Here is a 23,766-nt window from a genome sequence, read left to right as displayed (position 1 = left end):
CAATAGGTAGACTCCACGAATGGTTTAAGCAAACTGCAATGAAAAACAGGGTGTAAGCGCTTGAGATTGTGAGGTAAGTCCAACTTAAAGGTAACAGGATTAATCTGAGCAACAATAGGAAATGGACCTATGAACTTGGGCGCCAGTTTTTTGGATGGTTGAGGGGATTTGATGTATTTGGTGGAAAGGTATACTCTATCCCCTATTTGAAAAACAGGTTGTGGTGCCCTTTTTTCGTTGGCATGTCATTGATAAGTGGCTTGAGCATCGGCTAAAGCTTGCTGTATTTTTGGCCAGGAATCTGCCAATTGTGAGGCCCAATCGGTCGGGGAGGTGGGTGAGGTAGACGGTGGAGGCAATTCAGGAATAGGGACAAAGTCATGCCCGAATACAGTACGGAAGGGCACCGCCCCAGTACTTTGATGCACAGCATTATTGTAAGCAACTTCAGCAAACGGCAGGAGGTCTACCCAGTTGTCTTGTTGATAATTAACAAAAGCACGTAAATATTGCTCCAACGTGGCATTAACAGCCTCAGTATTTCCATCTGTCTGAGGATGAGAAGCCGTGGATAACGCCTGTTTAGTGCCCAATAGCTTCATAAATTCCCGCCAAAAGCGTGAAGTAAATTCTGTTCCTCTGTCGGTCACCAAGCGGGCGGGGCTGTACACGTGAACTAGAAAGAGGCGTGCCAGCTGTTGTGCAGATGGTAGAGACACACAAGGGACGAAATGAGCTTGCTTCGAGAAAAAATCCTTAACAACCCAAATGACAGTCTTTCTCTGGTTAGGAGGTAGATCCACAATAAAGTCCATAGAGATTTCCTCCCAGGGGTGGGAGGGATTGGCCACTGGCTGCACAAAGCCCTGAGGTTTCCCCCCTTTTCGTTTTGCAGTAGCACAGACAGGGCAAGACTTGACATAGGCTTTCACATCTCACCGCAGGGTTGGCCACCAGAACTGTCGGCGCACTAGATGAATAGTTTTTGTAAAGCCAAAATGCCCAGCTGTTTTATCATCATGAGACCTGAACAGCACGGTTTTGCGCAAGGTTACAGGCACATAGAGGCGATCATCTTTCCATGCCAAACCTTGCTTCAAAGTAACCTCGCCCTGGTTGCTTTGCAACCAAGTATCCGATTTCAACTCTGCCAGAAGCTGTTGTTGCAAATCTGCAGGAGCGGATACATGTATCGCGCTAGGACCGGCAGAAGTGTCAGGTTGCTGTGCTCGCGTCTGACTGCGAGTGACTGCTGCTAGTGCCATGTGGGAATCTGTCCAGAGGGTGCCCAATAGCTTCATAAATTCCCTCAACCATCCAAAAAACTGGCGCCCAAGTTCATAGGTCCATTTCCTATTGTTGCTCAGATTAATCCTGTTACCTTTAAGTTGGACTTACCTCACAATCTCAAGCGCTTACACCCTGTTTTTCATTGCAGTTTGCTTAAACCATTCGTGGAGTCTACCTATTGGCATCCTGAGCCGGCTGCACCTCCCCCCATAATGATTGATGGTCAACAACATTTCGAAGTCAAGGAAATATTAGACTCTAGACGTTTCCATTCCACTCTGCAATATCTGATTCGATGGAAGCATTTCCCTCATCTGGAGTGGGTCGCTGCACGGCATGTGCGCTCTCCCCACTTGGTTGCTCAGTTTCACGCTGCTTACCCTGATAAACCCGCGCCTTAACAATTAAGTTTTTTTCTTTGTGGGGGGGCAGTATGTCATGTTCCCGTTCCGATGTTTATGGTTCCTCGTAACGTTTCACATGTCATATCTGCAGTTGCGTGCCTGCCTGGCCACGCTGGTAAATTTCCTTTGTGCTGACTTGTGATCTTCTGGAATGTATGTTTGGGTTATCTCTGCTGTTCAAGGTTACTTTCTCAGGCCAATTCTAACGGTTGCTAGCGTCTGGGGTGGGTGGTTGCTATGCTAGCCTGAGGGGAGGGTTTGCAACAGGAGCAAGGCTTTTTAAGTTTGTAATTGGCGCGCTTTTGCTCATTCTGAGCTTTATGTAATGATTGCCTATTCCAATAAAAGGAGTCTCATCAGTAGTTACTAGAGAAAACTAATTTATTGAATGAATAGTATGCAAAGTATGAAGAAAGCTGAGAATGAGCAAAAGCGCGCCAATTACAAACTTAAAAAGCCTTGCTCCTGTTGCAAACCCTCCCCTCAGGCTAGCATAGCAACCACCCACCCCAGACGCTAGCAACCGTTAGAATCGGCCTGAGAAAGTAACCTTGAACAGCAGAGATAACCCAAACATACATTCCAGAAGATCACAAGTCAGCACAAAGGAAATTTACCAGCATGGCCAGGCAGGCACGCAACTGCAGATATGACATGTGAAACGTTACGAGGAACCATAAACATCGGAACGGGAACATGACATGTGCTGATTTTCTTAAAAGAGCACTGACTGAGAGATTAATTTAATTTTGGGAAATTATGTAATCCATGTCTAATGCATTGATGAATTTAAATAATTTTTGGCAATTACTTTGAAATCAACTAAATTTATAGATATATGGTTTTCTATAATTACACAATAGGCACTTAATATCTTTCAAAAGATGCTCCTTTTATAAGGCAAATGCTAATGTGACCATTTATCTTTTTATAAATTGCCCATTAAAATCTATCAATTATATTGACCATTCAATTAGTTTGCCCCTGGTGACTGATGGACCCAATGAGGTTCCAAAGGGAGCTGGGGGTTATATCGGAGGATCTGCTGCATGGTCCAGGGGGGGCCCTGGCCACCACCTGGAATAGGGATGTGGCCAGGGCCCTGGACAAGATTGTGCCCATGCAACCTCTCTTGATCCTTTGAGCCCAACACTCACTGTGGTTTATGGAGAAGTTGAGGGGTCTCAAAAGGATTAAGAGATATCTAGAGCACCGTTGGAGGAAAACAAGGACCAGACCTAACTGAACACAAGCTAGAGCCGCTATTAAGGCCTATCTTGTGTTGGTAACAGCAGTGAAACATCAACATTTCTCTGCTCTTATTGCATCCACAGAATGCTGCCCAGAGGCCCTGTTTAAGATCACTCAATCCCTTTGGGGAAAGGTGGGCATGGTGACCCACCTGCAGGGCCACACAGATTTGTTTTCTGGGCATCTGGAGGATAAAATTGCTCAGATCTGTTCCCAGCTGGATTCCAAGCATGGGGCATGATCTGTAGAGAGCCTGGGGAATGTACTTACCCTGTTATTTGGGAACAGTTTGATACTGTTCGGCCTGAGGAAGTGGACAGGGCCCTCCGGACTATAAATGCCACCACTTGTCAATTAGATCCATGCCACTCCTGGCTGCTGAAGGCAGCTTGGGAGGTGATGTGTGGGTGGGTCCAGGTGATGGTGAATTCATCCTTGAGGGAGGGTGTATTGCCCGAGAGCAAGGAGAGTGGAAAGGAGGGAGGAACAGTGAAGGTCTGAGAGGCTACATGCAAGAAGCAGCCCTGCCCTCCTAAATAAGCTCCACCCAGGTCTTCCTCCATAAAAAGGGAGCTGCAAGCCCAGACCAGTCATTGGAGACAGCTGTCTGCTTACTGGATTCCATGTGCCTTGACTCCTGATCAGAAACCTTGTGACTTGACTCTGGACCCTTGGACTCGCTTGACTAATCTTGTTTTGAATGTAAAACTCCTTTAAGGCAAGCTCGTGAGATTTTGGGGCTTGTTTCTGTAGAGTGTGTGCATTTGCACTCACACTTCCTTGCTGCCTGTTCATTTACCTCACAAGTTCCTCAGTAAGGTTTGCAAGTGTGTTTGTGCTCACACTTCCTTGCCACCTGTTCGTTTACCTCACAAGTTCCTCAGTAAAGTTTGCAACTGCCTCTCCGGTGTACTGCGTGTGATTTGGGCTGGGACACGACACTGATGCACTCCCTCCCCAAGAAACTGTCGCTGGATCCCACCATACTGGACAATTTTTGTCCAATTTCCCACCTCCCCTTTTTAGGGAAGGTAGTTGAAAAAGTGGTGGCACTGTAGCTCCAGAGGATTCTGGATGAAACGGATTATCTGGACCTTTTTCAGTAGGGTTTCAGGCCTGGATATGGGATGGAAACAGCATTGGTCGCACTTTTGGATGATCTCTGGTGGGAGCAGGATGGGGGTAGTGCATCCATCCTCGCTCTTCTTGACCTCTCAGCAGCTTTCAATACCACTGACCATGGTATTTTTTTGGTTTGGCTTGGGGAGCTGGGGGTGGGTGGCACAGTTCTGTGCTGGTTTGCCTCCTTCCTCCAAGGCCAGTCCCAATTGGTGTTGATAGGGAGTGAGAGATTCAGCCTGCAGCCCCTCCTTTGTGGGGTGCCGCAGGATTCGGTACTCTCCTCACTCCTTTTAAACATCTACATGAAACCTCTGGGTCATCCACCACCATGGGATGAGGTATCATCAATACGCAGATAATACCCAATTATACATCTCCATCCCGGGTGATTTAAGCGATGCTGTGACCACCCTTTCTCAGTGCCTGGAGGCTGTGGTGGTCTGGATGGGGAAAACAGGCTTCAGCTGAACTCTGGTAAGATGGAGTGGCTGTGGGTTGGGGGTTCCTCTGTGTCTGGGAGTTTACCATCTTTGGTTCTGGATGGGGTTGCACTGCCCCAGACAGACCCAGTGCTCTGGGGGTCCTTCTGGACTCACGACTCCTGCTCAAAGAGTAGGTGTGTCATGATCACTGTTGCGATGCTTGTGACATCGCAACGGCTCGCATGACAATGCAGGGAAATGGGTACCCGGCGGATTAAGGGAAAAGGCAACTAGGTAACAAAAGAGAGCAACAGGTGCTGGCAACAAAGTATCAACTCTAGCTGGAGGCACGGAAGAGAAAGATACAATGTTGCAAAGAAAGCAATTGACAAGACCAGACCACGAGGCGCGCCCGAGCTGTCAATGAGATTACGAACCTGATCGCCTGGCAATGAACCATCACCGGCCAGGGAAGCAATCAAGGAAACGCCCGGAGCACAGGAGGGGCTCCACGACCCCTCACTTACCGACGACGGAACCGACGGGGCTCAGGGGCGCACCCGGAGTAAGAAGGGGTGGAGCGCTGACTGGCGCGGGCTATTTAAATCCCGTTCCAGCGCGCTCCACTCACTCTCAGCTTTCTTAAAGGGCACGCATACTGTTACTCAAATAAAACCAGAACCTAAGCCTACACTAGCCTCTGTGTTTTTACTGGGTAGCAGGCAGAGCCTGACAAGGTGGCAGTCATGGCCAGGAAGGCCTTTGCTCAACTTCGTGTTGTGCACCAGTTATGCCCCTTCCTGGATCAGGAGGCCCTCTGGCCAGTCACTCATTTATTTTATTTTATTTATACTTTCTATCCCGCCTTTATTATTTTTATAAATAACTCAAGGTGGTGAACATACCTAATACTCCTTCCTCCTCCTATTTTCCCCAAAACAACAACCCTGTGAGGTGAGTTGGGCTGAGAGTGAGTGACTGGCCCAAGGTCACCCAACCGGCTTTCATGCCTAAGGTAGGACTAAAACTCTCAGTCTCCTGGTTTCTAGCCCATTGCCTTAACCACTAGACCAAACTGGCTCTCACTCATGCCCTAGTCAACTCCCGTATAGACTATTGCAATGCGCTCTACATGGGTCTACCCTTGAAGAGTATCTGGAAGCTACAGCTGGTTCAAAACGCGGCTGCACAAGCAATTTTGGGTGCCCCAAGGATGGCAAATGTAACACCTTTGCTGCAGGAGCTGCACTGGATGCCAGTTTGCTTCCAGGTCCAATTTAAGGTGTTGGTTGTTACCTAAATGGCATGGGTCCAGGTTACCTGAAGGACCATTCCATCCCCATTATATCGACCCATCCCACCCAGTCAGGCAGAGAAGGCATGTTGTGGATCCTGTCTATGAACGCATGTCAATTGGCGGGGCCCAGGAAGAGAGCCTTCTCTGCCATTGTCCCCACCCTATGGAACACTCCTCCCCCAGAGGTGAGGCGGGCCCCCACTCTCCCGACCTTCTGGAAAGGGGTGAAGACCTGGCCCTGCCAACTTGCGTAAGGTGTGAGGAGGGGTAACCAACCCTGGGGAGCAACCCTGCAGATGCTCCCATAGATTAAGAACTTATTTACCATCTATGCCTCAGAATATATTACTTAAGAATATTGTTTTATTGTAGTTTAATTAGTATTTATTCTTGTTTTATTGTAAATTGCCCAGAGTCACTCTTTGAGTGAGATGGTCAGTGACTAAATTTGAAATATAAATAAATAAATAAATAAATATTCCTCATTATCATCTTGAAGAAACAAGCTAATATTAATGGAAATGTAGCACTTTAGCACATCTAAAACTTTAATTATTAAAGTTTTCACATACTGGCTGAGAATCCAATCAATGGATTCTGATAGATTTTCTAAAATATGCTTAACAGAACAGATAAATATGGCACAGCCCAATTCTTGGATCAGCCAACTCTTTGAAGTTATTTCACTACATGGGTTTTCCATTCAGTATTTGCTCTCAACGGCCTCCCAGGCAAGGGAAATTTTTAAACAGCGAGTCCTGGATATTAGTGCACAAACTGAATGGAATTATTGACTAAAAATAGATCTTTAAGATGGTTGGCTAAGAATAAAATTACTTTTCAACCCGAAAAATATCTGTTAATGAGCTTGCCACAATTTTTAAGAAGGGCCAATTTTAGAGCTAGATTTGAGTTGTTGGACTCCATGGACAAATATGGGCACTTCCACCACTTGCCAGATCATGAAAGAACCTGCATATGCAGTTCACCAGCCATTGAAAATATTTTTCATATTTTGTTCAATTGCCAATTATATGTACCCATTAGGCTTAAATACTTATCATCCCTGTTAGAAAGAACAGTACACTGAGATCCAAACCACAGACTGACTTCCTTCCTTCTGGGTTCTAATGTGCATATTGTATGCAGAACTGCTAAGTTTATAACTAAGGTAGCGGTCATAAGAACTCAATACATTGAACCAACTGGGGTATCCTGTAAGGGAGATTCATACATCTGATTACTGACTCCATGTATTATCGCATATGTACTGTATGACTGTATTTTCTTTTATCTATCTTTTTGGAATTAGACAATGCATTGTATTTTATTTAATTGAATTTTATTTTACTGATAAGATCACAGGACTAATCAATTAATAAACTACTACTACTACTAAACCATCACAAAATTTAACTTCAAACATATTAACAAGAACTCTCATGGTAAGAAATGAAAACACAACTGAAAATTACAGTACAAAAATATGCAAATCACTCTAATGTAGGAGGATTTTTTTTCCTTCTTTCCATTCAATATGCTTAAGATGTTAAAAAAGAGTTGTGTAGTTGAATTTTACTTTGCAATGGGAAATCAACAGTTGTGATGGCTATAGATTCTGGAATGACACATCTGGGAGGGCACCAGATTGGATTTCGTTATCCTGGTTGAAGATAACTCAAGCCATAATGCTCTAGAACTCCCTATCCTACTTGGAAATCCAAATTAGATTAGCTCCTTGGTATATCTTGTAACGAAAGGCAATGAAGCAACTGTGAGAATGGCTGGAATGGAAATGGAAGAAGACAGGAAGAATTTTAAAGATTAACATTAACATTATAAGATTAATTATAAGATTATAAGATTATATAAGATTAATACAAAGAATTTTAAAGATTAATATTGCAAAAAAAACAGAACTCTTTCTACTGGGACTATGGATAAGGAATTAGAAAAGACTCATGGAAGACTGATTTTGTATATGTTAACCACAGCATGATTACTGTACTCACAATGATGGAAGAGTACTGAAATTCGCATAATGGCAAACCTGACCTGTTTGGTCATAGAGAAAACAATAAGTACTTTTCTGAAAGACTGAAAATCTTTTATGGACTTTTCTCTAAAAGAAGAAAAAAGTGAAATTATTATTTAATGATTGAAAAAGATGAGGATTAAATAAGGGGCTGAAGGGATCTCTGGAATAGAGGGAGGGGAGACGATAAAATCAATCATATCTGTTAATATCTGTTGAAAAGAAGGTTGGAAGATTTAGTTTCTTTCATTCTTGCTTTTTTTTGTTTTGCACTTTATTCTCTTTTTTCTTTCTTTTTTCCTTCTTTTCTTTTTTCAGACTTCTCTTTTGCTTATGAAAAAAATCTTTAATATATTTTTTTTTAAAAAGAGGAAATTCTGGGATTTTCTGGGTCAGGGACTGCTGAGCTTTGGTATGTCTTGGGCAATGTTAAGCTGAAAAGGGAGGCCAGACGAAGGTGGGCAACAAACTTCCACCCCAAGAAAAGCTGCAGAGCAGAGGATTGGCAGGTAACCTGAGCCCAACAGCAGAAGATAAAGGATTGCAAGGCAGTTGAGAGAAGATAAAGTCCCAGAAAGCCAAACAAACAAACAAACAAACGTGTTGAAGGAAGGACAGAGTTACTGGCCAGCCAGAGAAGTAAATCAGTAGCTTAACAGAATAAAGGAATGCATGAGTGGGTGGGTGAGCATGTGTCAAGAATAATACAAAGATAAACCTAGAGGAATGAGCAACAGCTTTAGCTAGTCCCTCCTTCTCCCCACCCCAAGCTAACAGCTGACAAAACACTTTAAGGAGAGGTTCTGGCAAGTGAGTCCAGAAGAAGGGACACCTACCCATGCCTAAAAATCTACAAGCAAGTGACTTTGGGGGAGGGGAAAGAAGGAAGTAGGTAAATAGTCTTGCCCTCCAGATTACAAGGCAGCTGAGGCAAAAAGGGAGCACCAAATGAGAGTGGGCCAAAGATCAAGCCAGAGCAGGCCAAAGAGGTGGTCAAGCCAGAGCTAACAGGACACACTATGGGGCTGAGAGAGGCTAAGCCCAAAAGCCAGAGGTAACACTACAAGATGTAGCCCTGGCAGCATTGCAAATTGATACCAGTAGTCCTAGTACTGAGATAGTCTGCCCAAGTTAGCTGACAAGAGAGACTACTGCAGTAGCCAAGAAAAGCTAAAGGAATGCTGGTTGGTGATGTCTGGGGACTAGAACCAGGATAGACAAACCTAAGGTAGAGCTGAACAATTAGGATAGATTGTTATATAGAGATTGTAGGTTGGAAGAGTGAAAAGATTAGTTACAGACAGAAATTAAGCAGATGGGAATAGAAGATAAATGGTCAGAAAGTGAAAGATAAAAGGAAGAATAGTATATAGAAATAGGATGGAGAAAAATAAGGGAAATAGAATAGAGTTTAGAAGATTAAGCTAGCCTACAGAAATGGGAAACAAAGGATAGAGAAATTGATTTTAAATCTAGACTATCTTTTGTTAATACAAAGCCATATTTTTATAATAAAATCACTTTCCAAAATAAATTGACACATGTGTCCTGCCTGGGGTCTGAACCATCCCTGAACATGTGACAGTTGCTCATCAAATCTCATAGGAATAAAATTCAGAAGAATCTTATAGCTCAAACTTATAGCTGAAAGTAACACAGGTGAAATTCAACAAAAGTATTGATGTGTTTATGAAGTCAGCAGGAGCCAAGTTTAACTCAAAGGCAATTTTACAATTTACAGGAAGTTAAAGATACAAAATTAGGAAGACCTAGTCTGATAATATGGGAAAAGGATTAACAACTCAATAGGGCTGTTAGAAAAGTAAATGCAACCTTAGACTGAATTAACGAAAATGCAGAGTACAGTATAAATACAGTTCCAGTCTAGTCTAAAGGAATAAACTAAAGTAGAATAATATATCTAATCCTGCAGAGCATATTCAGGGAATAGTAATCAAAATGATGAGTTAGTTGGAAACCAAGTGCTATGAGGAATGATTGAAAAGCTGGACATGTTTAGCTTGGAGAAAGAAAAGAAGAAGAAACATGAGTACAGACTTCAAATAACTAAAAAGATGTTATGAAGATGGAACAATTCTGCACCAGAAGGTGAGACTAAAATTAATGGGTAGGTCTTTTATGCAAAACTTAAAATGCAGCCAGTAATAATAATTTGTATGATTCTTTTTTACTATTTATGTAGTAAACAGTATGTCATGCGCTGCCTACTACTGAGTAAAACACAGACACTGATTCAAGGAAGAGCAGGTTCTGGTTTATTTCAGCATAGTGCTTAGCTAGAAAAAGCTGAGAGTGAAGGGAGCGCGCCGGTACGGGGTTTAAATAGCCCGCGCCGGTCAGCGCCCCCCCCCCACCTTGGGTTGTGTCATCCCCCCAAGTCCTGTATGCTTCGTTGCTGGTAGGTGAGGGGTCGCAGGGCCCCTGCTGGTGCCCCGGGCTTCTCTCATAATCGTCTTCTTCCTCCGGCCGGTGATTGCTTTCAGCGGGGCGATATCCTTTGCGTTCCTGCTGACAGCTCCAGGCGTGCCTCGTGATCCGCCCTGTCTTTGGTGCTCTTTTCTTCCCCCTTTGTGTTCTTTTGACTAGACTTTCCAGCCGGGGTCGTTCCCTTCTCGTCGGGGTCTGTGTCTGTTGTTGTGCGTCGCTTTGCTTATCTTTTAATCCCTTGCTCTTGTTTCCGTGGTATTGTTATGTGTGCCGTTGTGCTGATGCATTCAGCTCAACGGTGCTCATGACACAGTAATGAGAAAGAAAACAAGAGTGTGGGACATATGTCAGACATAATCTGTATGGAATTCAGAAAATGCAAAAATGAGACAAAAAAGCAAGCAAGTATGGATATGTGAGTGGGGGGGCAAGGTACAGAAAAACCCTTGTACGTGCCTCAAACTCATGAGAGAAAAAAGGGAGTTAGCCACAGGTGGTGAACGGACCCTGAACCTTGAATGTATGAAACTAAGATGTGGGTGTTTAGATAAGATTGCTTAGGTTAAGAATTTGTAGCTGATTGTGTGTAGGATGGTTTGCCGATAGAACTATGTGTTTGAGTAGAGATAGACCTTGAAACAAGGATGGGAAAGGATCTGCAGACTCATCCTACAGACCCAAAAGTTTAGTAGATAGTGTAGGAATGTATAAGATAATGCTGACTGTTTAGGAAACAGGAAGATCGTGAGCTGAGCCCTTGGAGGAGGGGGAGGACAGGTAGGGTATAAAAACTTTGAGCTAGCTTTGTTCTTGGTTCCTTCTTGCACGGAGGGACCCGCCTTTGCAAACGCGTAAATAAATCCTTTTCTCTGAATCGTCGAACCTTGTGGATTGGAATTCTTTTGGGAGGTTTTCCCGCTAACAGATATAAATGAGGGGGTGATGCCATATGAGTCATACTGTGGGGGAGGGGGTCAGAGATTCTCTGTTTTCTAGGGGCACAATAACCTCATGCTGACTGCATGGATTGTGCCATTTAAGAATTCTCACTGGGGATGGTACTGGAATATTATGATATGCAATTGCATTGTAGCAATGAAGTATTATTATATCAATGCTACATATTTTAGGATTTCTTGTATCCAATCATCAATATTGAGATAATCCATCAGCATGGGATCAGGTATCATCAGTCACCATGGGCTGAGCAGAAGTGCTAGAAGTCCTGACTGGTATCTGAAGGCTATCCTGGCAAGATAGAATAATTGTTGATTCCAGGACACTTCCAACATTGGCTCGGGGTGGGATTGCACTTCTCCTCAAGGAGCATGTTTGCAATCTGAAGATTCTCCTGTACTCATGACTCTTGCTGGAACAGGAGACACCTGGAAAATCTTTGCCCAGTTTGGACTGAAGGCATGCTGTGACTGTCTTAGAATGGGATCTCCTGGAAATAATACTCATACCCTTATTACCTCATGTTCAACAGACTTAGGGCTGTTTTTGAAGACCAGCAGGAAACTATATCTGGTGCAAAACACAGCTGTCAGCTTACTGACCGGTGACAATGGTTACAGTCAGATGGGAGGCATGTTGCATGTCCTTATCACTTGGGAGGTAAGAATGGTGGTGGCCCAGAATGCCTTCTCTACCATGGCTCCCTCTCTTCTGAGCATTTGCTCTCCAAAGTTAGGATGGCTCCTTTTCTACTGATATGCAAGAGAGCTGTTAAGATGCTGCACTTCTGCAGAGCCTAAGTGTCATATGACATTTATGAGATTACTGATGTTGATGACTGAGATAATGCTTTTGCTGAATATAAGATATATCCTGATTGGTTTACTTGTGCTCCACTCTATTGTTTTACTGTCCTGTAAACCTCTAGTATTTAAGTATTGCATTTAAGTGTTCCAATTAAGGCCAATAAAGCAGCTATTTAGCTATTGTGGCCACATGTCAGATACAAGCAAAATGAAGAGTTTATTCCCTACATTCACAAATCATGATATTGGATAATTAGTTCATTGCTTAACATTTCTGAAAGTGATGTTTTTAGCTCCAATATTTTTCTTAATCTCTAATTTTCTCTAACTCCAATAAGCAGAGATGTCAGTATGTTTTATTTTTATCAGTTATAATTACCAAGAAACACTTGAAAATAGTAATGTGTCTCCATTTATGGTTAGTGCTGCAAATATCTCATGCTCAAGGAAGTATCATTTGTGGTATTTATATCATCAAACGCAAGCTGCCATTCCTTTGTGCAGCATTCTCTATCCTCTATTAAAGGGTACATATTTCATTATATTGCTAATAGTGAAATAATAATGTGTCGGAAAAATCAGTCTTACCCATTAATCCACTAAGATAGACTCCATAAAGGGAGAAGCCTGTTGTAGCAGCATTCCAGATGGTCCCAATGACAGCATATAGAAGAATTGTCCCTAAGTTGCCAAAGAATAGTCGATTTGGCATGAAGTATCCTGCATCTAAGACAATGGGTGGCAACAGGTAGAAGAAAAAGATAGTTGGTGTAAGGGTGAAGGAGGCAATATGGTCAGCTGCATACACAATGCCACCCAGGAAGATGCCAAGGACAATGAGCAGAACACTTTCTGGAACCACAGTGGTAACTTTATGAGACAGGTGGAAAACTGTGAAAAAGAGAAAAATTGCTTGAGTTAACAAAACCAACAAGAAAAATAATTAACATACATATAGTTTATACTATCTGTGAAGCAGTATCTATCTGAACAAATTGCCAATCCAGACTGCTTTCATTGGACAATTATTGTTTACGCTCATTTATTTATTTATCCCACCTTTATTCTTTTTATAAATAACTCAAGGCAGCAAACATACCTAATACACCTTCCTTCTCCTCTTTTCCCCACAACAGCAACCCTGTGAGGTGAGTTGGGCTGAGAGAGAGTGACTAGCCCAAGGTCACCCAGCCTGTTTTCATGCCTAAAATGGGACTATAACTCACAGTCATCTGGTTTCTAGTCCAGCACCTTAACCACTAGACCAAATTGGCTCTTCTAGTCCCACTGTTAGATGTTACATTTTTGTCCTACAGGTCACATCTTCTTGAGGAATACAGGTAGTCCTCATTTAGCAACCACAACTGGGACCAGCAACTCCATCACTAAACGAACTAATCACTAAGTGGGAAATCATGTGACTGTGACTGCTTTCCTTTTCCCCATTCCCTCATCCTTTGGAATGCTCAAATGGAATCTAGCTCAAAACTGACAAAACTAATCAGTTTCACACCTTAGGTTTTTGTTTGCCTCCCAATCACTCCACCACCCTTTGGAATGCTCACAAAATTATCACTGGGATAATTAAGGGAATTATTTGTAATTCAATTCATTGGAGAGGAAGCAGGTACACAAGACAAGAGAGTAAGCAGGTACACAATGGGAAATGCACATTGAAAACAATGTGCTGGCACTGGCAGCCACAAAAACACTGTGTGCCTGCTTACTCTTTTGTAATCCCTTCCTCTGCAATCTCTCTGCAAGGGGGATAAAAAAGAAAAATAACAGGTCAGACACAAGACAATGTGTACTGACTGTAATGGTGATCACATGACTGAGGGATACTGAGAAGGTCATAAATATGGGAATTGGTTGTAAAGTTATTTTTTTCAGCACTGTCATAATTTCAAACAGTCACTAAATGAGGCAGTTGGTAAGTGAGGACTACCTGTATTTCCAAATAAGCCCAAATAAGTTTAGGCTTACAAACTTCTCTTTAATCAGCTGCACTCTATAGAGAATTGGAATGGAATGTACTGTACTTAGTCAACAGATGTTGCTGCGCTGCTGCACATGATTTCTGAGATGCTGAGATACAACTAGCTAAACTCTAGTGAATGATTTTTTTTAAAAAAAGGCATGTAATAGGTAGCCTCTCTTCCTAGTTAAATACTTGAAAAAAGGGAAAAATATATTTTAATGCTTTAGCCATATAAATCAGAAAGTGTATTTTTCTTCAGCAACCAGACATTCTCCTATTCTCTAGAGCAGTCTTTCTCAACCATTTTAGTGTGGAGGAATCCTTGAAACAATTTTCAGGTCTCAGGGAACCTCTGTATAAAAATATTAGATCTGCAGCTAGTATTTTGTGGTGCACCAAATTGTTTTTTTTCCAGTCATGATCTCTCACAGAACCCTAGGTTCTGTGGAACGCCAGTTGAGAAGGGTTGCTTTCTAGAGTATGAGTAATGTGTATCCTATTTATTATGGGTTTTCTCTGAATCCTTACTTCTTCTGAATAGGAAGAGTAGGCAGCATATAAAGATATGTAGTAAATAAAACTAGAAAAGATGTGGCTGCAGTTGTACTCTAGCAACTGGGCTATAAACAGAGCCAGTTTGGTCTAGTGGTTAAGGCTCCAGGCTAGAAAGTTCTAGTCCCGCCTTAGGCATGAAAGCCGGCTGGGTGACTTTGGGCCAGTCTCACTCTCTCAGCCCAACTCACCTCACAGGGTTGTTGTTGTGGGGAAAGGAGGAGGAGGGAGGAGTATTAGGTATGCTTGCCACCTTGAGTTATTTATAAAAATAATAAAGGTAGGATAAAAAAATCTTTAAAACATCCCTCTTTCTTTAGTGGAAGAACAGATGAGAGAACACATCCCTAATTTTTTTTTTAATAAAACACTGAAAGTGAATAGATTCAGCTACTCAAAAGAGGAGGTGTTTGAATATCTATTACACAGATGACCAGCCTGCTCCAGCATTCTAGGACAAAGGTATGCAATTCTCATCAGGTCAAGGACTGAATCGATCTTTGAATTTGCTGGAGGACATACTGTGAAAAGGCAGTGCCACCTAAAAATATTTAAATGGGTAGGACAGAAGAAAAATTAAACATTATTATGTATAACAACCAGCAGGCCAGGGTGGGGTGACTATACTTTTTAGCTTCCTTCACCAAAATCTCTCTTGATTGGGCCTCACACTGGTTCCATTTACTGGCAGGATTATCAGTTTTGTAGATAGGCTGCCCACCACCTAGCCTTCTGGAGACCATCTGGCCAGTGCCCCCCTCCCTGAGGGATTTCCTGTCTGAAGTATACAGAACTGCCCCAAACCCTCTCCCTGCTCTATTCAATGAATCACCAGGAATAACCAATAAGCTGTACTGGCTGAAAGTATAGTGCTAGAAATACCCTTTCTCTCCCCTTGGAATACAGGAAGATTCTGAAACAGTCAAAATAGTTGTATTCACTATTTCCAAATAACTTAATTCTATGAACAAGACTGCAAATAATAAGACAGACTTTTTAAAAATACCCAATTGCAAAACAACAATAACAAGAACACACACACACACAAAAACCCAAATATCTGACTTCACCCTATTCTGAAATCCAGAAAGTTTGATCTTTTTAAACTTCAGGACCTGCACTCCCAAAGGCTTGGGAATACTAGCTACCAGAGAGGAAGTATAGTAAACTGCCACAAAATACTCTCACTGCCCCAAACTTAATTGCTTTTTCCAAAAAACAACCTCCCCAAAGAGAGGGAAGACAACTTGAACCTTATTAGGCAAGTTGGAGACCCAGCAGGCCAGTCACTGAGTTGTTACTATATCAGATTCTTTTAGCTCCTACTGCCCTCTACATTCTAAATTTTGCTTAAATTATTTACCTATTAACATGCACACAGTTATGATCCTCATCCCGTACTACTTTAATACGTTTCCAGTTTTAAAAGAAACATGTAAGCAAATATAAAAAAAAATAACCCACCTACACACATATATCTCACTCCTTGTTTTCCTGATCAGATTTAAAGAACCTTCCCTCTCCCTTCTTACATCTTCCTCTAGTTCTACAACTCAACCAGGAATTTGTAAACACAGGAACTTACTCAGTTACAGCAATCCCCAAACCTTTCACAGTAATAACGAACAAGTGAAACAGCTGCTGCCTAGAGTCATGTGGCTCCATCACTGGAGGTTTTTAAGCAAAGGTTGGGCAGCCATGCCAATCCTATATTTTATGATTCAGTAATCATCCTATTCATGTTTGATCCCAGTGAAACAGGACTCCTCTCTATCACTCTCCCCAAATGATTGACCACTTAATGCAGTGTCCAAATATCTGAATCATGAACAGGAAGCCTTCAGAATCAAAGAAAGAAAAGGCAAATGAAGACCATTAAAAGTTTATTATATGAGAGATGGCAACAGAGGAAAGAAAAGGTGGTGTGTAGTGTGAGGAGGATACAGATGAGGTGATGGAAATAAAGGAAACAAAAGGAAGGGAATAGGTGCTGCAGAGCAGCAGTAGTAGTGTTAGGCTGAATGGGGAAGAAGCAATGGGGAGAAGGAAAAAAGAGGTGGGATGCAATGGCAGTGGTAGAACCAGACCAGTCAGCAGAATTTAGCATAGTTTTAGGGGCTGCACCAGCTCCCCTGAAGAGCTGCATGGGTCCTATGGGCTGCAAATTGGTGATTTGGGACTTAAATACTTAAGGCATTGGCAGCAACCCTTAAAAATGCCAAACCATCCAATTTTTTCTGTTTTGAAGTGCTTACTGGCAAAATATTGTCACTTAAAACTGTTAGAAAATTACTGTGGGTAATTTCCAGTTTAGTGTAAACCCACCACATTCAGAGTTAACCCCTATATCAGATCAGAGCAAGCATAGATGCTGCTCAGTTCAGCTAGCGAAAATATAGGTAAAGATAAAGGTTTCCCTTGACATTAAGTCCAGTCATGTCCGACTCTAGGGGGCGGTGCTCATCTCCGTTTCAAAGCCGAAGAGCCGGCATTTGTCCGTAGACACTTCCGTGGTCATGTGGCTGGCATGACTGAACGGAACGCTGTTACCTGCCCGCCAAAGCAGTACCTATTAATCTACTCACATTTGCATGTTTCTGAACTGCTAGGTTGGCAGGAGCTGGGACTAGCAATGGGAGCTCACCCCGTCACGTGGATTCGAACTGCCGACCTTCCGATCGGCAAGCTCAGCAGTTCAGCGGTTTAACCCGCAGTGCCACCGCATCCCTTTTGCAAAAATATAGCTTGATGTTTATTTATTACACACCAGCAAAACATTTTAAACATTTAACTGGCAAAAACAGGACAAAAGCAAGCAAAAGCAGGGAGACAGAGAGACATGAACATCCCCTTCTTGCATATGACAGCCTTTTAAATATTTGTCGATTGCTATTATATCTAACAGGATAAAGTCATGAGAGGAATCAAAGGAATAAAATATTCAGAGCTTGTTTTAAAGAGCTAGAAACATACATGACACAAATGTTAAAAGAGGAGAAAAATGTGCATATCTGATTTGACATTTAATGAGTTTTTGAGATGTCTTCAGGTTCTCATGGTCTATTTGGCCTTCTTCCAAGAAGCGGCAATATTATTGGAAAGCATACGTGATTGCTAAGATTTCCTTGTGAAAAGCATAATGTAGTTGCTTTCTGCTGGCAGCAGCAATTTAGAACACAAAGCACAAGTCAAAAGACTTTGTCCCAAATCCTCAGCCATCTGGAGAGAAATTATGCTTGAAGCAAACTTCTGTCATATTTTGTCAGGCAAGGAACTGAGGGATTGTAACAGCATAGTGGCAGAAAGTTCTGATGGGGTTGATGGTTGCTGGACCTTGCCACTGCTGTACTAGCCGGTTAATTTCTATAACCAATCTGGGCCACCATGTGATTCTGATACTGAAGCAAGGCATTAGAGACCTCACCAGCAGTCATCAGAGTGAGGAGTGGTCACTGGAGCCTGGCCTGGGTACTCAGAGTAATTTTTTCCTTCTGTAAGAGTGAAAGTAGTGTTATGCACAAAGTAGTTGCGCATTTGTTGCTTTGTCTTGCTTTAGAAATAGGATTACAGATAAAGGATTTAGGAAGAAACCTGAGACTTCAATATTCGTTTAGCCTTCAGTAGATGCATAAAAGCCTATAGCCCTTAGTTATATAACTTGTTTACTGATGATGATCAGTAAACTGGTGATCAAGAAGTTTGATAAATATGCTAATTTATGAAACAAAGATAACATAAACATCTTATCAACCCCAGCAGAGGATCCAGAAATGATGGATGCACTGGTAACGGTAAGATGGGATCCTGGAACCTCCTATCAGTGAGGATCAAGATGGAGAAAAAGGACCCAAGAGCCTTTATCAGGATGGACTAGCTTCTACTCCTGGATGACCTGAGTGAGATCAGCCAGTTAATAGCCAGGGTTAGCATATTGGACAGTGTACCCTGAGGCTTCTGGCTAAAGTGCCAGCATACTTTGAGCAATGTACCAATTTAGAGTAAGGAGGTAGGAACATGAGAACCTAGAAAAAAATATAAAATTGACAGCTCAAGAGGCACCAGTTTTCAGAGGAACTCATTTTCCTCACTGTGTAAGTCTGGTGTTACAGTTTTCTGTCCTCTAGTTAGACTGGCCAGCAAACACTTCTTGTTTGTGTGTATGGCATTTATGCTTATGAAGAAGCCTTGTTCAATTTTCTGTATCACTTCCATTTGTTAGTTAACTTGATTTCTTGAATAAACCAATTTATCTTGGAAAGTTGTGTTTTTTTCCTGTTTTCTGCAGATCATCAAAGCCAAAATCATAACTTATTAGATGAACTGGGAAGTTTCTTAAGTTTAAATCAATTATTGAAAGTAGTAGTGTTTGTGATTTCCAAGAGATAAGGCTATGACCAGAGAGAAGTTGTTTCTTTAAGATAAAACTTCCAGTTCCCCAAGCAACAAGTTCTAGGAATGCACCCCAGACTGAAGAAGTTCCTGACCTCCTGGAAAATATGTCTTCCCAGAATAAAATAAATTAATGGGTAACAGACCCTAGAAGGAAATTTCTGGGGGGAAAAGTGTATGTAATTCCTTGCAACTGTCCCAATTCCTTGAATACAGTTCATTTCTAGCCACTAGATGTCAGTGTTGCATTGACGATCCTATTGTCATGTTCAATGTAGTTTATACATCATAACCTTTCACATGCCATGGCGCTGACGCGCGTTTCTGTTTAGGAGGGAGCTGCTGTGAAACCTTGTACCAGGCTCTGTATGTGAAATCAGTACAATGGAATGTGTTTGGGTTATGTTATCTGTTCAAGGCCTTTTCCCGCAGACCATCAGAAACCGTTAGGAGCACCTGGGATTGTGAACTTGCACCGAGGGTTTTTAGTTTGAATTTGGCGTGCTTTCATCATTCTCAGCTTTCTCTGTGATCCTGCATACTATTCTTTAATAAATCAGTTATCTTTGAATTCCTGTTCATGAGTCTGATAGTGTTTTAGAATAGGCAACCATTACCCCTATCTAGTGAGGGAAAAGGTATTAAAGATGAGTTAGATCCTAGAAATTGCAGCATCCAAACAATGTATATAAGCAGTTTGTGCCCAGTCTCTTAAGCTTCCATAGAGAACTGAGTACCAGAGACAGGCATAAAGAGAACTTCTCTTTAGTAGGAGTCACTGAAATTGTTGTCAGGCTTCTCCTGATAACACTAAACTGGAAACAAGTGCAAGCAGACATTCAAGAACACAAAGCTCTGCTCGGTAGGTTTACTGTAGAAAGGTTAATGAAGCCATTACAAAAGAATTCCAGTGACTATTTTAAAAAAAACAACCCAGCTGACAGATTGATCAGAAGGAGAAGTGTAGGGTGAAGCTTCTATTCTTTCTGTCATTTGGGCTTTCAGAGCAACTGAAGACATGCGTTCAGAAATTGTCCAGTGCAGAGAACCAGAAATGAGCAACCAGCCACTCAAACAACCTGAAAGGTGGCTAAAGTCTCTGTTGCAGGCATTTTCAGGAGAGAGACTGGTGATTTTTTTTCCCCTGCCAACAGCTGACACTGGGTGGGAGACAAAATAAGGGAATCTACCAGTTGCTGCTCTTTAATTGTCTTGTCCATGGAGCAGTAAAGCAATAAAGTACAAGCAGTAAAGCTCCATGGATAGGATCATTAACAAGCCTTGTTAGTAGGTCAGATTAATGTAAAGGCAGTACAAATTATGCCAGCATATTTTTCAGCCAACCCAAGGATAAAAAGAATCCATGTTAATGTGGTGTGAGGGAGAATCCCTAGACAGCACAATACACAATGATAGACAACAGTGAACTGCCTGAAATCCTCTTGCATATGTGAGGGTAGATTCCCCAACTTAAAAAAGACAGTATATTAAAAGATAAGAGTCAAAACACCCTAGCTTTGCTGAGTAGGGGAAATGATAAATGACAATCAATGGTTGCTTGGACACCAATGATATATTTCTGTATATATTGCCTTCAAACCATACTTGTTTCACACTGAAATAAATAATGATTTAAAGAAATGAAAGTAATAATAAATGTAGACTTGAAAAACTGCTTGTGCACTGATGGCTCAGCTCTATGCTTCTGCCTATGGGTAAACTTTCCCAGAACAGCAATGTAAGTATACTATACACACCATGAAAGAGCTAAATAGACATTATACAGGCAAGGTGGCCAGAGCAACAAGACCATAAGACAGCAAGCGCCCTGATTTTGCTACTGCGCACAGGAATGGAATAGGACAGTCAGCTGCAGTACAACCCTCTGTTATGCACACAGAAGGGGAACTAGTGTCACCAATTCCTGGTGTTTGGCCCCTTCTCTTTAGAGGCAATGTATGATTGGCCCATACCCACACACTCCAGTGATTTCCTTCTAAGGAAAATGAATCCAGAATAAGCCCTGGCATTCCTGAAAGCTCTGCGAAGGTCGTAAATGCGAGAATTGGTTCTGAAGTTACCTTTTCATCACCTTCATAACTGCGCATAGCTGCTGTATGAGGCATTCGCTAAACAAGGACTACCTATATTTGTGGTTTGCATCTGTCTCCCTGCTTCTGCCTCTATCCATCCATCCTTTTTTAGGAGGGAGAAATCAAGGTAGTTTACATGGATCCTTCCCTAATTTTAATCCCATAATTATACTCCTGTACAGTAACTGCAAGAAAGTAACTGGACCCACTGCCCTATGAACTTTACAAATGGAATTTAACTTATGTCTTCTTAGCCTTAGTTTAAGGCTTAGTCTAAGGCAGTGCTTTCCAAACTTTTTCTTCATTACCCAAAACTGCTTATCAGAAAGTCCTTTTTACCTAATGTAGGCAAAACACTTTAAATCAATTTAAATGTCCCTGTTGTGATTGGGTAATGGGTTTGTGTGTTTTTAACCAAAGAAAAGCCACTTTTACCCAATTTTGAGTAATTTACCCAGGTTTGGGAAACACTGATCTAAGGCCTTAATTACCATGTTCTTATCAGTGTAATTTTATTTGTTCAATAAAACAAAACCAATTTTGTTTAACAAAACTGGTTAATATTTGATTTACTCTAACCTCTATCAAAGTTTTATTCTTTGTCACACATGTTTAATGATTATCTGGAATTCTTACAGCATTATAATAAGCTCATTAAATTAATGATTTAAGTGGTTGTTCTCTTTGAATGAACAAATTAACAGACCTACATTAGCATTTTAAAAGGAGACTACCATTTTTGGATCACCAGGTCAATGTTTCTCATTCTTCATTAGATCTTAAAGGCTAATCATAGATTTAACGTCAGAAGGGCCAACCTAGATTCTGCAATCTATATATTGAGCATATTTTCACTTTTATTATTGAAAAAAATACTGCTGTCAAATGTGTTATAACCTGACATTTTAAGCAGTACAATATTTGCACTGTTCTATTGTCCAGTTTTCTAAGATAAAGCATATAAGATCAGGTTAGAATCAGCTAAAGAATAACCAAGACATAGGCTTCTACAAGGCCAGCATAGAAAGTACCAACTGCAGGTAGCAGAATTTGGCTGATTTATTTATTTGGCTAGCTCTACTTTGAATTTAGGGAGTACTTTTGCTGATCTGTATCAGGCAGCAAATAATCTTGGATCAAACTTGGACTTGCATTAAACCTGAATACTTCTGGCTGCTTCAAACTCTTGTCAAGGATTACTGACTCTTGTGCATGAATCCCTGAAGCCATGAGTAAGACTCACAAAGCCATCTCCAATTAAAATGGTCTAGCACAGATGTCTGATGGATCTGGTTGGTTTCCTCATTCTGCTTGGGGAAATGCCTCATCTATCAGCAAGCCCTGCACAAACTACGGAATGTGGAGATGGCTCAAGTGGTTCACGCTGTCACTCCTAAGCATTTTTTTCCCTCAGGCAGAACTCAGTCAATACTTTGGTTTACCAGGCAGTGAGGCCAATGAAATGAAAAGGCTGGAGTGCAAAAGGAGGAATTTGCAGGATGGAGCAGACTGAACAGGGAGTTCATCTTACTCTGTGGCAGTGGATGCAGTGAGGTGGCCTTACTTTTCTGTGTCCACAGACTGCTTTTCTGTTTTGTGAGGTATCTCCTCCATCATATGAATAGAGGTTTTCCTAAATTTACTGAGACATGATGCATTTATCTAAATTAGTTTTACTGAGTCACTTGACCAACCATCTTAACCATATTTCATCTGTTATACCTATATAGCTGGAGACAAAGATTGCATATGTGAGTATCAGGAAACATCTTTTTTACATGTAAATTCAAACATACATACTGTAAAGGATGAATAAATTTAATCCTACTTCTTGAGGATTGGTGGTAGACAAAACATAATTTCACAGAAGGGGGGAAAGGAAGGTAGGAGATCTGTTATCAAGAGCTGCTCATCAAAGGTTTTTGGATAGGTCAGCTAAGCATGTTCCTTGGCTTCCTGAAGTCAAGGTTCTCCTGGAAGTGGAGACTCAGATGGTTCAAAGGATGGGATTGATATACCACTCCTTTGTCTGATCTGGACAAAATCCCAATTCAGCAAGGGGCTGTTCCAGAGTCACAGAAAGACTGTGCTTCTGAGGTAAGGAGGCACTATACCAGATGTGCTAAATTCAATTCCTAGGAGGCCTAGCAGGTTCCTTGGGACTGTAACTCAGTTCAGCTCAGTGGAGGATCCTAATAGGCTTCTGTTGGCTTTGGGGTTACAGTGGTGATTCCAGTCCATTAAGAAAATCTGGCCTCAGATGGTTCAAAGAGATTCTCTCAGGATAAACAAACAGTTGCAAAGTGGGGGAACCTCAGAGTTGACTGCTCAACCCTGCAGTCCCCTTGGATGATTTCAGCTTGAGAGAGGAGCTTAAATTCAGTTTTTTTCTTTTCTCTCTCTGGCTGGTCAAAGGTAACTTTTTAATATTGTGTCTGTTCAAAAGGTGGGAGTGGGGAGGGCTGCAGAGTCACCTCCTCACCTAGGGTCAGGTTCACAAAATGCATCCAGTTCTGATTCCTCTTACAGTTAGTGTGATTAACATTGACAGGAATTGCAATCCATTTAGCCTTCCAACAGGATATTGTAGACTTACTTTATCATCTGAGTACAAGGTCATGTGTGCGTGTATGTGTGTGTGTAAGGGAACCACATTTTCTTGGAGCAACTTAAAAATGAATTACTTTTCATACTCTTAATTATTTTAGTTGTATATATG

At 41.7% G+C, this 23,766-nt stretch overlaps 1 protein-coding gene across 1 annotated transcript in view; it reads right to left on the bottom strand.

Moving 5' to 3' along the window:
• Nucleotides 1-23,766, bottom strand: part of SLC9A3 (solute carrier family 9 member A3) — a 111,831-nt gene that overhangs the window by 62,552 nt on the left and 25,513 nt on the right. Inside the window, exon 2 of the mRNA XM_063304282.1 lies at nt 12,621-12,923. Within this exon, the coding sequence (XP_063160352.1) occupies nt 12,621-12,923 (303 nt within the window). The remainder of the gene's footprint in view (nt 1-12,620; nt 12,924-23,766) is intronic.

The sequence above is a fragment of the Candoia aspera genome, chromosome 4, assembly GCF_035149785.1.
Source record: "Candoia aspera isolate rCanAsp1 chromosome 4, rCanAsp1.hap2, whole genome shotgun sequence".
In the NCBI taxonomy this organism is placed as follows: Eukaryota; Metazoa; Chordata; class Lepidosauria; order Squamata; family Boidae; genus Candoia; species Candoia aspera.
The sequence above is the reverse complement of the archived record's forward strand: the minus strand, read 5'-3'. Positions and strand labels throughout refer to the sequence as shown.